Raw genomic sequence first — 14,606 nt, 5'->3', positions numbered from 1 at the left:
TTTTTGTTACTGTTGTTGGTGGTGTTTAGGTGGGGAACTATCGTGTTAGATACCATATGAAGAATGCAAATTAAGGAGAAGGGACTCTTGATTAAGTAACAGGTTTCTTAGTCCTACCTACCTGCTTGAAGAGCTGCTGACTTCAGCATTGTGTCAGATAGAAAGGTAGAAATGTCTCTGCGTTGAGGTTTCGTGGAGCTTGTGTTTAGGGATCTGTCCTTTTGGAGCTTTAGATGTATGACTTTATTTTTCTGTAAATGATGGGTCCTAAAAACTCTGCATGGACTATATGCAGGGTAGGTGAGCTGTGAGTCTTGGGTTGTAATGCTAAACATATCCCATAATCTTGTATTAATTTGAGCATACTAATTGATGTAATAACTCCCAAAGCTCATGGGGTTCTCACCATGAAGGTTTATTTTATTTATTTATTTACTTATTTAATTTGCTTAAGATTTTATTTATTTATTCAAGAGAGACACAGAGGGAAAGAGGCAGAGGCACAGGCAGAGGGAGAAGCAGGCTCCATGCAGGGAGCCTGATGTGGAACTTGATCCCAGGCCCTGGGGGTCACCACCTAAATCAAAGGCAGACATCAACTACTGAGCCGCCCAGGTGTCCTAAAGTTCTGTTTCTTGCTCACAGTACAGTTCAATGAAGATAGGTGGGGGACCTGTTTTTGCAATCATTGGGGGGTCTGTGTCTCTTTATTCTGGTGGCTTTGGCATATTATAGGGCTTTTTTGACCCCCTGGATCATTTTTAGCTAACTCTAAGGGAGGGTGGGAAATGCAATCCAGTGGTGTTCTTTGGAGGAAGAGAAAAAGTTTAAGCATCCAGCCATTACATCTGCGTCCTGACTTTAGTTTCTTTTTTTTTTTTTTTCTGACTTTAGTTTCTAATCCAGTTGACGAATGAGCTGCATTTCTTTTGATAAGAGTTTTATTGTTAGAGTTTATGCCAAAGACTATACCATTCGCTTGCTACTTTTATGTAGAACCCTTGCATAGATTCCTGGAAAAACTATTTTTCTCCTAGAAACACAACTAAATATGTTGGGGCTGTGTCTGATATCTAAAGCTTGATGAGGATTCTGAACACACTATATTTTCCATAAGACCAGTTTGAACTATTCTTAACTACTCTATATGGTTAACCGTTTCTTCAGAGGCATGTTTCATCAAGAGCACTAAAATTATGCAGACAGAGCTGGAAATGTTCTTTGAAGAGCATCCTATCATCTTCCTTATAATTTTGGTTTTTATTTAACACTTAGCTCCCAAAGTGGGGCCATGGCAATATCTTTGAGTTATAACTCACATCAGGCCTTCGAGGAGTTTGTGATGCTATTTTATTGCTGGCATACAAAATCAGCGAGGTTAACTGTACTGCTAGAGGTCACACAGTGAGTCAACGACTGAGCTATGATTAGCGTTGACAGCTGGTGAGCTTCTAGGCTGTTGCTAACTGAGCAACATTGACATTCATTCTGATTTGACTTTGCATTTCATTTTCAACTATTTATTCATTTTGAGGCCTCTTTAAGAAACTTTTTAGGGATATTGTAGGACCGAACAAACTTTCTCTAAATGCTTTGGGGAGAGTCCTTTAGCTCTCTTTCTTCCAGCTTAATAGTTAAATTATGTTTATGTGCAGAAGGCTTCCTGTAGGTAGAGTTTTGGCAAATTAAGAAGAAAATAGATGCTTTAAGTTGAGTTAGGCAGTGCTAATTTTACTCACTTCCTTTATTTTGTAAATTGTGGTCTTTCAACAAAGAAGTTCTGAGATCTAATTATATGCTTGTGAGTACAAATAGGAATGTTAAAAAAAGTATATTTTTGAAGAAATAATTCACAGAGAAATGGAAAGTGTGCATCCTAAATTTGACCTATAACTATTTTTGAACATCAAGTTGAACTGTAGCCGAGGGCCATCTGGATTGTCAAGTTTGGAAATTTTTATTTACCTGCAAGCAATGGGAGGATGAACCCCCTATATCTGCTTCCAGGTGTATGTGTTAGGGAAGTTTCTAAGGAAGAGTGCTATTTCATAGACTTGACTGCACAGTGTGGCTGGCCACAGTCTCTAGGACTTCTGAGTTCACTGATGGTCACTATAACAGCTCCCTGCACTGCTGGTGCCGGAGAGGCTGACGGATCGAGGGGCCCAGGTAACCTACATAAATAGGCAAAGAGAGCCTGGCACAGCTGAAGTCATGGGATGTGGAGTCAAACCTGGGATCAAATTCTGATTCTCTCAGTTACTTGCATTAGGAATAACTGAACTCACTTTCCTTGGTGGCCAAAGGAAGCCTCCATTCTGTGGTAATGATGAAACCTACAGGAGCTAGCTCATTAGAGTGTGGGGACTAGTAGCAGCCCATCAAGCCCCAGTGCCGCCTCTTCCCCCTCTGGCCTCCCTGAGCTCAGGCGTCTTCTCCAGAGTGATACCAAGTTGAGATACCTCCAAATATATCATTTCTGAAATATTTATTTGCAAACCAATGAAACACATCCCCCAAACCTCAGATCATTAGTCAATTATGATGTGAGTTTATCTGAAGTAGATTTACACAGATCCAAGGCGCTTTCCCTCTTTTTCAGCTATAAAAAAGGTTTACAGTTTAATAGTTTGGATATATCATGATTGCTATTCTCAAAGAGCTTCTGTGTGATTCCTCAAATGAATCGCAGCCACTTAAAGGCCAGACAGCATCTTCAGGGTGAACTGGAGCTCTCTGCTGTCACCCCAGAAGGAAGGACTTGTTTTCTCTTCTCTGGCCCCCAGTGGAGGTGACAGTCCAGCCATTAGCAACTGTTCCTACAGAGGAATCGTAGGTCCTCACCAAGGATGTTCACAAGTGAGAAATGTTGCTTACTGTCATGTAAGTACAAGAAAAAAAACATCATTGTTTAGAATCACAAAGTGATTCGGGAGGTGAAGGCCATTAGAACACGCTAAGATTCACTGTAAGGAGTTGCAGGTCACACCTTCTTTCCAGGGAAATAAAAATATTGTTGATCTTTTTCAGTGACAACAGAACATGAAGCGATTTCCCTTAAATCTAGCAGTTACATTACTAGTATGTGATTGAATCACATGAGATGGAAGACAGTGAGAGTGATAGTTGCAGGATGAAGTGATTTGCATGAAAGCCTACTTTGTACTCCAATTATTACTATACATGATTACAGGACAACCTGGTTGTTAATTGCCTGTGGTCTTTAAATATGCACTTCTTTCAGAAATAGACACTAATTATTAGATCTTGTTTTCGGTCTCACCTGAAGTTGCAAATGTCTAGGATTTTTTTTTTTTAATTTGCAAGTCTAATGAGGTACAGACATAGTAAAAACTGATCACCTTCTGAATCCTGTTCTCTGAGATATAAGCTCTCAAAGATTATGAACTTGGCTTTCGGTTCTCCGTAGGTGTTCATAGGTACCAATCTCTTGACAAGAACTACAGGTTTACTCTCAGAATCCTGGAAGAATTTGGGGCCCCTGTGTGGCTCAGTGGATAAGCGTCTGCCTTCGGCTTAGGTCGTGATCCTGGAGTCCTGGGATCCAGCCCTATGTTGGGCTCCCTGCTCAGTGGGGAGTCTGCTTCTCCCTCTCTCTGTGCTATTACTCCTGCTTGTGCTCTCTCTCTCTGTGTCTCACTCACTCTGTCTCAAATAAATACAATTTAAAAAAAAAAGAGTTCTGAAGGAATTTTATCTTTTTAAAATGTAGATGAACATTTGCTTACAAGTTTTTGAAAAATGCCTACTTCCTCATAGACCATCATAATTAAATATGAGAAATAATAACATCAAAGTGATATTAAATATTCTCCTAATTCCACCAGGATAAGAATTTTTTCTTCGGTAGTAGGGGTTGGAATTCTTGGTCTCTCCTTTCTTTTGGCTTCAATAGCTGAATTATTCAACTGGGCTTGTCCTGTCTTTATGCAAACTTCAATGCCTGCAGCGGCCAGACTGGGTGAGATAAAACCTGTGAAACCAGTGAGCGGGAGCCCCCGACTAACAAGAACATACAGTCCCTGCCTAGGACAGAAGCTGCTGTGCAGTTGCAGCAGATTTATCTCAGAAATCCTCATTTTTATATAAAATATAGCAACTTTTAAGTATTGGATGTGTAACTCCTGTTTTTAAGAAAGTAGTGTGCAGAGCAAAGAAATACAGTAGCATGACTTCTGGTTTTAGCACATGCTATTCCCACTTCCTTTCCTGTCATTGTTATGCATCTAATGCCTCTTGGTCTTTTTTGACTTGCTGCAGCTATAATTTCCAGGAAACCCTCTCAGGTCTGGATTAAGCATGCTTTTTGTGACTCTTGTAGCCTCTTTATCTTAATTTTGCCTGTTAAGCAATATTATGATTGACTCTTCATCTTTTCGTTTTGTCCTCCAGTCTGTAGACTTCCCGAGGACCTCTAATACCTACTGATTGGACGAGTTAGTGATTGTGGGTCAGGTGTCTTGTCGGGACACTGGACACTGGAGTTTTGGTCTCTCAGGTGATTTGGGGTATGTTGCCATTCCAAGGTTTCTCCCAGAATCTCTGGGTCAGTCTTTTAACGGGACCTACCTCCCAGATTCCTGCTTAATCAAACTGCCTTCGGAAGAGCTGGCCTGGGGAAGTTTGGAGCACAAATACCTCTGCTCTTAAAGCACGTTATTACCTTGCTGCCACAGTTGTTTCTGGCTGCTTTCCCTTCTGTATTTGCTGTCAGCCAGTATATTCTAAGGAAGGTAGAGTGCAGAAGTGTTTTTGAGACTCAAAGCCATATGAAGCCATATGAGTCTTTCTCTTGTCATAATTGTAAGTAGGGCCTTAGGCTGTGTTTACTGCCTCTAAAATAAACTTGGTGCTTAGCTTCTCAGTTGCAACACTTCCCAGCTTTTATGGGAAAAATATACACAAAAATAAAATGTGGTTTTAAATGTAGTGTCAGAAATTAAATAAATTACCCTCAATAGTGCTGTATCTTTAAAAAAAATTTTTTTTTGGAATAACTATTCAGAAAAGCATGCACAACAAAACCATACCAAAAAACCAAAAACTTTCTGCGTTTGGTAACTGGTGATATCTCATCCTATCATAGCTGATAAGTTTGTCTCTTTATTTTTTTCTCACATTATACATCATCTGTGTGGTGTAGCAATATAAAACTTCGTTTGTGGACAGACTGCGGAGGTGCAATGCCCGGCTCTTCCATACAGGAGCTGCATTAATCATGGGCCGGTTACTTAGCTCTTCTTTGTGTCAGTTACTTCTTATGTTAAAGTGGAGATCACAATGCTACTTACCTTATAGGGTTATTGTGAGGATTCAATGACTAGAAAAAAGTAAAATGTTTTTAATCGGGCCTGACACATAAATACTATATACGTATTTGTTCTTTTTTAAAATAGAAAAATAAGTGACATATAGTGTTAGTTTCAGATTCACAGCATAGGGATTCAGTATTTATATACATTATAAAATGGTCACCACAGTAAGTGTGATTACCATCCATCACCATACAAAGTTGTTGCACTATTATTGACTATATTCCCTGTGCTATACATTGCATCCCTGTGTCTTATTCATTTTATAACTGGAAGATCATACCTCTTAATCCCCTTCATCCCTTTTGCCCATCTCTCCTATACTCCTTCCTTCTGGCAACCATCAGTTCGTTTTCTGTATCTAGGATTCTTTTTCTGTTTTGTTTGTTCATTTGTTTTGTTTTTTAGTTTCATATAGTATTTGTGACTTATTTCACTTAGCACAGTATCCTCAGAGTCCATCTATTTTGCCACGAATGGTAAGATTTCAGTCTTTCTATGGCTGTGTGTGTGTGTGTGTGTGTGTGTGTGTGATAGGTATACATGTCACGTTATTATTGTTATCCATTCAATTAGTGTTTTCATTTTCTTCAGGTAAATACCCAGAAATGGGATTGCTGGATCATATGATACTTGTTTCTTTTAATCATTTAAGAAACCTCCTTACTGTTTTCCATGGGGGCTGCACCAATTTATATTCCCTACAGTAGTGTATGAGGGTTCCTTTTTCTCCACATCCTTGACAACACTTGTTATTTCTTGTATTTTTTTTTAAAGCATTTGTTTATTTTAAAGGGGTGGTGCAAAGGCAGAAGGAGAGAGAGAATCTTAAGCAGGCTCCATGCCCAGTGTGGAGCCAGACATAGGGCTTGATCTTACAACCCTGAGATCATGACCTGACCAAAATCAAGAGTCAGACACTTACCTGACTGAACCACCCAGGCTCCCCAACAAATTTATTTATTTATTTTTTAAGTAGGCTCCCTGCCAGCAATGGAGCCCAATGTGGGGCCTGAACTCACAACCTTGAGATTAAGACCTGAGCTGAAATCAATAGTCAGATGCTTAACCGACTGAGCTACACAGGTGCCCCTTACATTTTTTGATACTAGCCATTCTGACAAGAATCACGTATCACATTGTGGTTTTGATTTACATTTCCCAGATGGTTAGTAACGTTGAGCATCTTTTCATGTGCATCTCGGCTATCTACTTGTCTACTTACTTTTTTTAAAGTCAAGTTTATTGAGGTATAATTTGGGGTATAATTTGCATTATGTGGTATAATTCATCCTTTATAATATACAGTGCTATTAGTTTTGTCAAGTACATATAGTCATATAACCACCACCATAGTAAAGAGAGAGGATATTTCTATCCTTCTTAAAATTTCTCTCATGCGCTTTGTAGCCAGTGTTTCCCTCACCCTGTCCCCAGACTCTGACGATCACTGATCTGTTTTTCAACCCCATGCTTTTGCTTTTACAGAAGATTACATAAATGGAATCATGTCATATATAGACTTCGGAGTCTGTCTTCTTTCATTTAGCCCAGGGACTGGCACACTTTTCTGTAAATGCCCAGGTAGTAAATGTTTTAGGTTTGCAGGCCATAGCATTGCTGTTGCAACGTCTCCACTTTGCTATATTACAGTTTGGGACTACCCCTGAATGATTGGGTGTGTCTATGTTCTAATAAAATTTGGTTTATTAAAACAGATGGCAGCCAGATTTGGATGGAAAACAGTAATTCGCTGACCCTTAACTTAGCAGAACGTATGTGCGATCCATTAATGTTGTCAGGTCTATCAGTGCTCTGTTCTTTTTTATTGCCAATTATTGTTCCATTGCATAACTACGCCACAGTTTGTTTACTCATTTGGCAGTTATAAATAAAGCCACTGTAAACATCTGCAATAGGTTTTTGTGTGAACACAGCTTTTGATTTCTCTTGAGTAATTACCTAGGAAAGGATTACTGGCTTGTATGGTAAGTGTCTGTTTACTTTTATAGGAAACTCAGGTCTTCCAAAATGGCTGTCTCATTTTGCATTTCCACCGGCAATATAAGAGCTTTCCAATTGTGTTGTATCTTCACCTGCACTTGGTATTGTCCTTTTTTTTTTTTTTTTTTTTTGGTTAAGTTCAACCTGCTCTAAAAGACTAAAGAATCTTCGAAACTAGAGTAAAGTTGCTTCCTATAACCTAACTTACACTGGAAGCTCTTGAAAGTTTTTACACAAGGAAATGATGTTATTTGGGTTTTAAAATGACCACCCCAGCTGCAGTATGGAGACTGACTTGGAGGTAGGCGTGGTGAGTATGTAAGGACCAGTGGGAAGATATTGTCTTAGTACAGGGGAAAGGGGACATACCTTGACTGGGAAGGGGCAGTGAAGATGAAGTGACTGGGCCTGAGACTTTTTTAGGAGGTGGAGTTGTTAGTACTCAGTGATTGATCAGATATGGGACATAAGGGAGTGGCACAAGCAACTAGATGCAAAAAGGCACCTTCCCTGATGAACACTGACAGGGAAAATGTTTGAATTTTGAAATATACCAAATGGAGGTGCCAAGTAGGTAGTTTGATATCTGGGTTCTAGAATAGCGGAGCAAAACTGGAAGTCAGTATTGTATAAGGTTACATGACCATATGGAGGTAGAAGAAACTCTCTAGGGTTTCTCTAGAGAGAGGCCTAAGAGGAATCTTAGTGTTTAATGATGAGGAGTAGAGGAACCTCCAGAAGAAACTAGGAGAGAGTGGTTAAGAGAGACTAGGAAGAGAGAGAGCTCAGCTCAGACAGTTATCTCCCAGATGCCAAGGTGAGTGAACAGAAAGTTGTGTGCTGAGGTGACAGCTAACATGAGGGATAAACCATGCTGCCTGGATTTCGCAGCAAAGTGGACATGAGTCAGTTGTGGTGGTGGTGGTGGTGGTGGTGGTGCTATGTATGTGAAAATGCAGATTAGAATGAATTGAGGAGTTGGTTGAGTGAGTAGGAGGTGATACAGTAGAAAAAGCAAGGGTATACAGGACTTTCCAGAATTTTTAGGATGGTAAAAACATACGTAAGAGGCATTTTTTAATCGTTGAGATGGGATAGAGTGTACTGGGAGGAGGATGAGACAGGGGACAAAGATGGAGAAAGAGTGTAGTCTGTGGAATGAGAAGCCCACAAGACATGAGGGGTGCCCATCAGCATACTTGCTGAGGAAGAAATTCAGTTTAATTTAATATTCCTAGTTATGACCTGTTAGCAGAGTAGGACAGGGGCCTTTTAGTATTACCAAGTTCTAATAACTTACATCGTGATATAGTCCTTAAATTTATTTCTTGAGTATTTCCATAAAACTTACCAAGCAGAAAATGTCAGCTTTTTTTTTTTTTTTTTTTAATGTGTGAAAATGCTCTGGCAGTTTAGTCACTTGTCAGTCTTATGTCCAAGTCCTACCCATCTGTCATGGGCCAGTTGAATGCTCAAATGAAAGACCCTCCCTCCCTCACCAGAATGGCCATAGCCTGGTGCTTCTTTGCTTTACTTTGGCACTTGTTCTTTCTACATAGTTTTATATGTTTATATACTACATGCATATATATATGTATATATATATACATATATATATACACACATATATATGTATATAATTCTTCTTTTTCTTCATCTTCTTCTTCCTCCTCTGCCTCTTCTCCTCCTCCTTTGATAAGAGAAGGCAAACCCATGACAGAAAAATGTCACGTTTTCCAAAGCCTAGGGTTACATTTATTTAGGTACCTTAAATGTATATAAATATGAGCATGGGGAAATGGTTATTAGTAGATGATGGGAAGAGTTATAAAGGAGAATAAGATTTTTGTGGCTTGCAATTGGAATATATAGCCTGAAAATTTATGGCACCTGATTATAATCTTTTGTTTTGATGAGACTTATTAAAATGTGTTTTAAAAGTTTCCTTTTACATGCTATTAAATAAATTCTTTAATAACTAATAACAACTATGGTGGTACTTTACAGTTTACCAACTACCCTCATATCCTTCATCCATTCAGACTGAGGATGACTCAGAGATGTAGAGCTAGAGACATCACAGGGGTCTGTCTTCCATTTTACAAATGAAGAAACTAAGCCCAGGGAGATAATGTGTCAAAAATCACACTGGTAAACAAAAGTGCTGAGTCCTAAGCTAGGACCCTCTGATCCAGGTTCCTTTCAACATCCTCTGTGGCTTCTAGATTTATTTTTATAGAAATCCAGTTGGTCCAACAGTAATGTAATTTAGAGGAAGGAAAATAGAAGTTACATACCTGTGGATAACTCACTGTTAGAGCAACATTAGCCAGTACTATTCACTATAGTGATTAAACCTAGTATTAGCATTTGGCTTTTGACTCTAACTTCTGACAACTACTTTTTTTTTTAAGGCTAGCATCATTTTTTAAATTAAGGATAATAACTTACATTCTAATGAAAGAAAAAGTAGAAACAAGGAAGGTAATTATCCTTTAGAGGGGCAATAGGTGGCTTTAATTGTTTTATTGTTAAAGCTTTCAAAAATGGAAATAGTGTATATCAAAAATATAAAATCTATAATTTTATATTAAAACATTTAATGGGAAGCCTCAGACTAAACTCCTTAAAAATATAATTTCTACTGGCTATAGCTGATCATTTAAACAGGACAATAGGGGATCCCTGGGTGGCGCAGCGGTTTAGCGCCTGCCTTTGGCCCAGAGCGTGATCCTGGAGACCCGGGATCGAATCCCACGTCGGGCTCCCTGCATGGAGCCTGCTTCTCCCTCTGCCTGTGTCTCTGCCTCTCTCTCTCTCTATGTCTATCATAAATAAATAAATCTTAAAAAAATATTTAAAAAAATTAAACAGGACAATAACTTCTGTCAAACAGATTCTTTTTTAATTATATTGACCTAAACTCATAGACCTCCAAGCTCTAGTATCTATTTTTGCCAGAGGAATTAAGGAATGAAGAACATATACTTTTAAGAAATTACAGAAAGGCATAAAGTGCTTTTTTCCCTCCTCCTTTCAACACTTTTAAATGTTATCTGAATGAATTACTGCTATGGGGTAAAACATTTCCTTCTGTTCTCCTATAACTTGTCTTAGACTAAGTATTTGGGAATTGTTATCCCATGTAGGAAATAGTTGAACTTGGTCGTTTATGAAACCAAAACAAGCAGTTGAGATATACTGAACCTGAAACTAGGTGTTCCATGCCGAAATAGTTGTGGCTTATTAAAAACAAAACAAAATGAAACAAAACCTCTAGAATCTTAAGGACTTTTCTTTTCTACAAGATAGTTAGTCTTGTAATTCCATGTGGACAATGGAGTATGGTCTAGCTTTCGTATTGCTTGTCTCCATTACAAACTTCTTCTTTTAGTATAATGTAAAGTGTATTGCATTAGCATTCTACATGAAAAACTGAAAATGGACTTTGGACTTTTACATCAGGTGAACCTGGCCTATGTTGAAGCAGCAGAGTGCGTTTCAGAACCTGTTAACAGGGAGCCTCCTTCCAGAGAAGCTCAGCTACTGACTTTGCAAAACATGTCTGAATTCGATATCCTTGTCATTGGAGGAGGAGCAACAGGATGTGGCTGTGCACTAGATGCTGTCACCAGAGGTGAGTCCCCTTGTGGATAGATGTATTCCAGATAAAGGTCTCATCTCCCCACACCTGGGTCCCCTAGTCAAACATGCAGTGTGCTTTGTATGCTAGTAAAGTCACATTTCTGTTGCATTTCCTGATTTTCCATCCTTTGTGAAGTATTTTCATATTTTTAAATATAGGCACCTGCACAATTTTAAAATTAAACACAGCTTGTATTTTACACTTAAATGAATTTCTTTAAAAAGAAAAGTTTAAGTTCCTATGAATTCATTATTTTGATGTTCCTCCTATTTCTTTCTAATCTCAGAAAGTAAATAACTTTTAATGAAATAAAAATATTTGTATATCATCTGATATCACATTTATGTCAGTGAAAGGTAAAAAAGATTTATTAAAATGAATTAATCTATTAAAATAATTGTTTTTGTTCCTCTATCTCTTAAAAGCATTTTTTTCCAGTGAAATACGGACTTCAGTTTGGGTAACTCGGGTTTATGTGAATTCATGATAGAAAAGACTGTTGCTAACCTGTAGTTCTGTCTCAGGCACCCTATCAGTCAGCATTAGGAAAGGCATGATGAAAAAGCTCTTTAAAAATGGAAACATGACATGTAAAGAAAGAAATTTTAATATGGAACACCAGTGCTTTTCCATATGATATATTTAATAAAAATAGTCTGATTTTTACTTGATTGTTATTAGTGTGGAGTTTGTGGTGAAGGGAATCTGAATACATATCCCGGCTCAGCATCTTAATCAGATATGTATATAGATGTGAACACACACACACACACACACACGCACGCACACACACATGCACTCGAGCAGATAATTTCTGTAAGGTTCCTTGTCTTTCTTTTTTTTTTTTTTCCTTGTCTTTCAGATAAGGAAAAAAATAATTCTTTGAATGTTGTGAGGATTAAATATGAACTCATGAAGATGACTTAAAAACTATGCTTGTAATATAAAATAGAGCTAAATAAATTATAGGTAGTATTTATAGCTACCATTTTTATTATTACTATTCTTTTTCATTTTGAGTACGCTCCACGTCCAACGTGGAGCTTAAACTCATGACCCTGAGATTAAGAGTTGCAAGCTCTATGACCAAGCCAGCCAGGGGCCCCTGTAGCTATCATTATTAACATGAAGCAAAGACTTTTTTTTTAGTACTTTTTAAGAAGATTGTATTTATTTATTTTCTTAGGATGGTGTCTCTTTATTTATTTTTACTTTAATATTTTATTTAAATTCAATTTTAGAAAGAGAGTATATGTGAGAGCCGGGTTAGGGGGAGGTGGATGGGGAAGGACCCTTGAGTGTGGAGCCCACATGGGGCTCCATCCCATGACCCTGAGATCACGATCTCAACCGAAATCAAGAGTTAGTGGCTTAACCAGATGAGCCACCCAGGCACCCCTAAGGCAAGAGACTTTTAGAACCAGTTGTCCAGGAAAAGTAATCTTTGTGGTATCCTTAGATGTACCCAGTTGGGCTGGGCACTGTTGCAAGGAATTTTGACTCTGGATTATTTTAGTTAGTGTATCAGGTTCAGTATTTATTGCAATTTCGTATTCCATGGTAATACATTACATGGAATAATTCTCAGATTAAGTTACTGCCATATCCACCATAGACTTAGTTGCCTTATATACCTGGTAGTTTACTCTTAAGAAATGAATAAATTTGGGGCGCCTGGATGGCTCAGTGGTTGAGCGTCTGCCTTGGACTCTGGTTGTGACCCTGGAGTCCTGGGATCGAGTCCCGTATCAGGCTCCCAGCATGGAGCCTGCTTCTCCCTCTGCCTGTGTCTCTGCCTCTGTGTCATTCATGAATGAATAAATAAAATCTTTTGAAAAAATTAATAAGTTTCACAAGGTCTAGACATATGTGGTCAAGAAAGTGCCCTAGATTTACTATGCCAGCATAGGGTCAGCACTGAAGTTTTGATTCACAGAGACTTCACAGCTTAGTTCCTTTCTGTCACTTCCAAATAATGGTAAATCCCAAATATAGGCATTGGAATTTATTCTCTTGTCAGACAGGCCCCAACTTTCATATAACTCCCTGTTTACATCCATGGTTCATAATTTGTGCCACGTTTCCCTTGGACAAATTAAACCAGATGGAAAGAATGGTTATAGTTATGTCAAGGTATCAGAATTCACCTCTCTCCCCTGGAGGCCTGTGGAGGAGAGTGGAAGGGGAGGACATGTTTGTGACGTAATGGGACATCTCCTTTGAGGCTACCCCTCCCAGGAGGGAGAATTGACCAGGTGGTGATTTTTCTGTTCTAGTGAATCACTCCCCCAGTAGGATTCAGAAAAATATATTTTGGTGTTTCTGGTTATGTTTATGTTATGTACTGAAATATATAGCAGCTTCCTTCCCTTCCCTTCCCTTCCCTTCCCTTCCCTTCCCTTCCCTTCCCTTCCCTTCCCTTCCCTTCCCTTCCCTTCCCTTCCCTTCCCTTCCCTTCCTTTTCTTTTCTTTTCTTTTCTTTTCTTTTCTTTTCTTTTCTTTCTTTTCTTTTCTTTTTTTCTTTTCTTTTCTTTCTTTTCTTTTTTCTTTTCTTCTTTTCTTTCTTCTTTCATTTTAGTTCCACAAATATTCACTGACTGCCTGTTGTATGCATGGCAGTATGCAAGATACTAATGAGAACACACACTGGACTGACATAGTTGACACCTGTAAGGTGATCATAGTTCTACTTGTCTGGAGAGACTGAGTTGCATGTTGGAGAGTATGTGCCTTCAAAAGATGTATGGGCATTATGGACACAATAAAGCCGAGGGTCATTATATCTGCAGAGAACTGTCAGGAGAGGGAAAGCTACTGTTTATGTTTAGCATAGGCAAACATTGCTTGGTGAAAGTATTCCCATCTGAGGGAACATGCAGGAGGAACCGCATGGAGTCAGTGTGTGTGGTAGACAGCACGTTTCCATTTGGAGCATCGAGTGTGTATGAGAGAAGCTGGGGGACGGGGGGCGGGACTGGGACAAACAAAATAGGAGGTAACTTGATGGTGTAGTAGGATATAAAGAAAGGAGCCAACATGTACAATTGTTTTCTTCCTTCCTGCATCCCTCCCTCCCTCCTTTCTCTCTTTCTTCCTTTCTTTCAAGAGGAACAATTTGAATATTTCTGTGCATGTAGAGGAAAGAGCCTGTACAGGAGGAGAATCTTCATATGCAAATAATAGAAGGCAGCATGTTGAACAAGCATATCAAAGATGTATCTTAGGTTTGGCAGGGAAATAAGGGACATCTCTCAGAGACAAAAACAAAGATTCTAAGATATAAAAAAAGGAAGCTTGTGTGAGTACTGCCTATTCTTATACACACAAAAACAAAGAGATGTTCTCCTTATGGATAGGGGTAGGGGACTTCCATGTAGAAAAGATTTAGAACCACCCTATGGAAAATGTGATAGGGAGTTACTTTGCTGTGGTTAGAAAATGTAAGTTTGTTTTCTATGAAGGGTGTGTGTGTGTGTGTGTGTGTGTGTGTGTGTTTCCCCAGTATTGCTCAGAGCGGAGGCAGAAAATACACAGTGGGTAGAATGCAGAATGGAGAACTGACTGGATATCAGTGATAGAAGGAGAAAATGAGAGAGGATTCTTTGAAGGCAGAGGGCTTTGTT

The 14,606-nt window shown here is 38.8% G+C and overlaps 1 protein-coding gene across 4 annotated transcripts in view; it reads left to right on the top strand.

Moving 5' to 3' along the window:
• Positions 1-14,606, top strand: part of GPD2 (glycerol-3-phosphate dehydrogenase 2) — a 137,994-nt gene that overhangs the window by 46,690 nt on the left and 76,698 nt on the right. For all 4 annotated transcript variants that reach the window (XM_077883474.1, XM_077883475.1, XM_077883472.1 and 1 more), the window contains exon 3: positions 10,803-10,974. In XM_077883474.1, coding sequence (XP_077739600.1) covers positions 10,803-10,974 — 172 coding nt within the window. The remainder of the gene's footprint in view (positions 1-10,802; positions 10,975-14,606) is intronic.

Source organism: Canis aureus, chromosome 34 (genome assembly GCF_053574225.1).
Source record: "Canis aureus isolate CA01 chromosome 34, VMU_Caureus_v.1.0, whole genome shotgun sequence".
Lineage (NCBI taxonomy): Eukaryota > Metazoa > Chordata > Mammalia > Carnivora > Canidae > Canis > Canis aureus.
The sequence above is the reverse complement of the archived record's forward strand: the minus strand, read 5'-3'. Positions and strand labels throughout refer to the sequence as shown.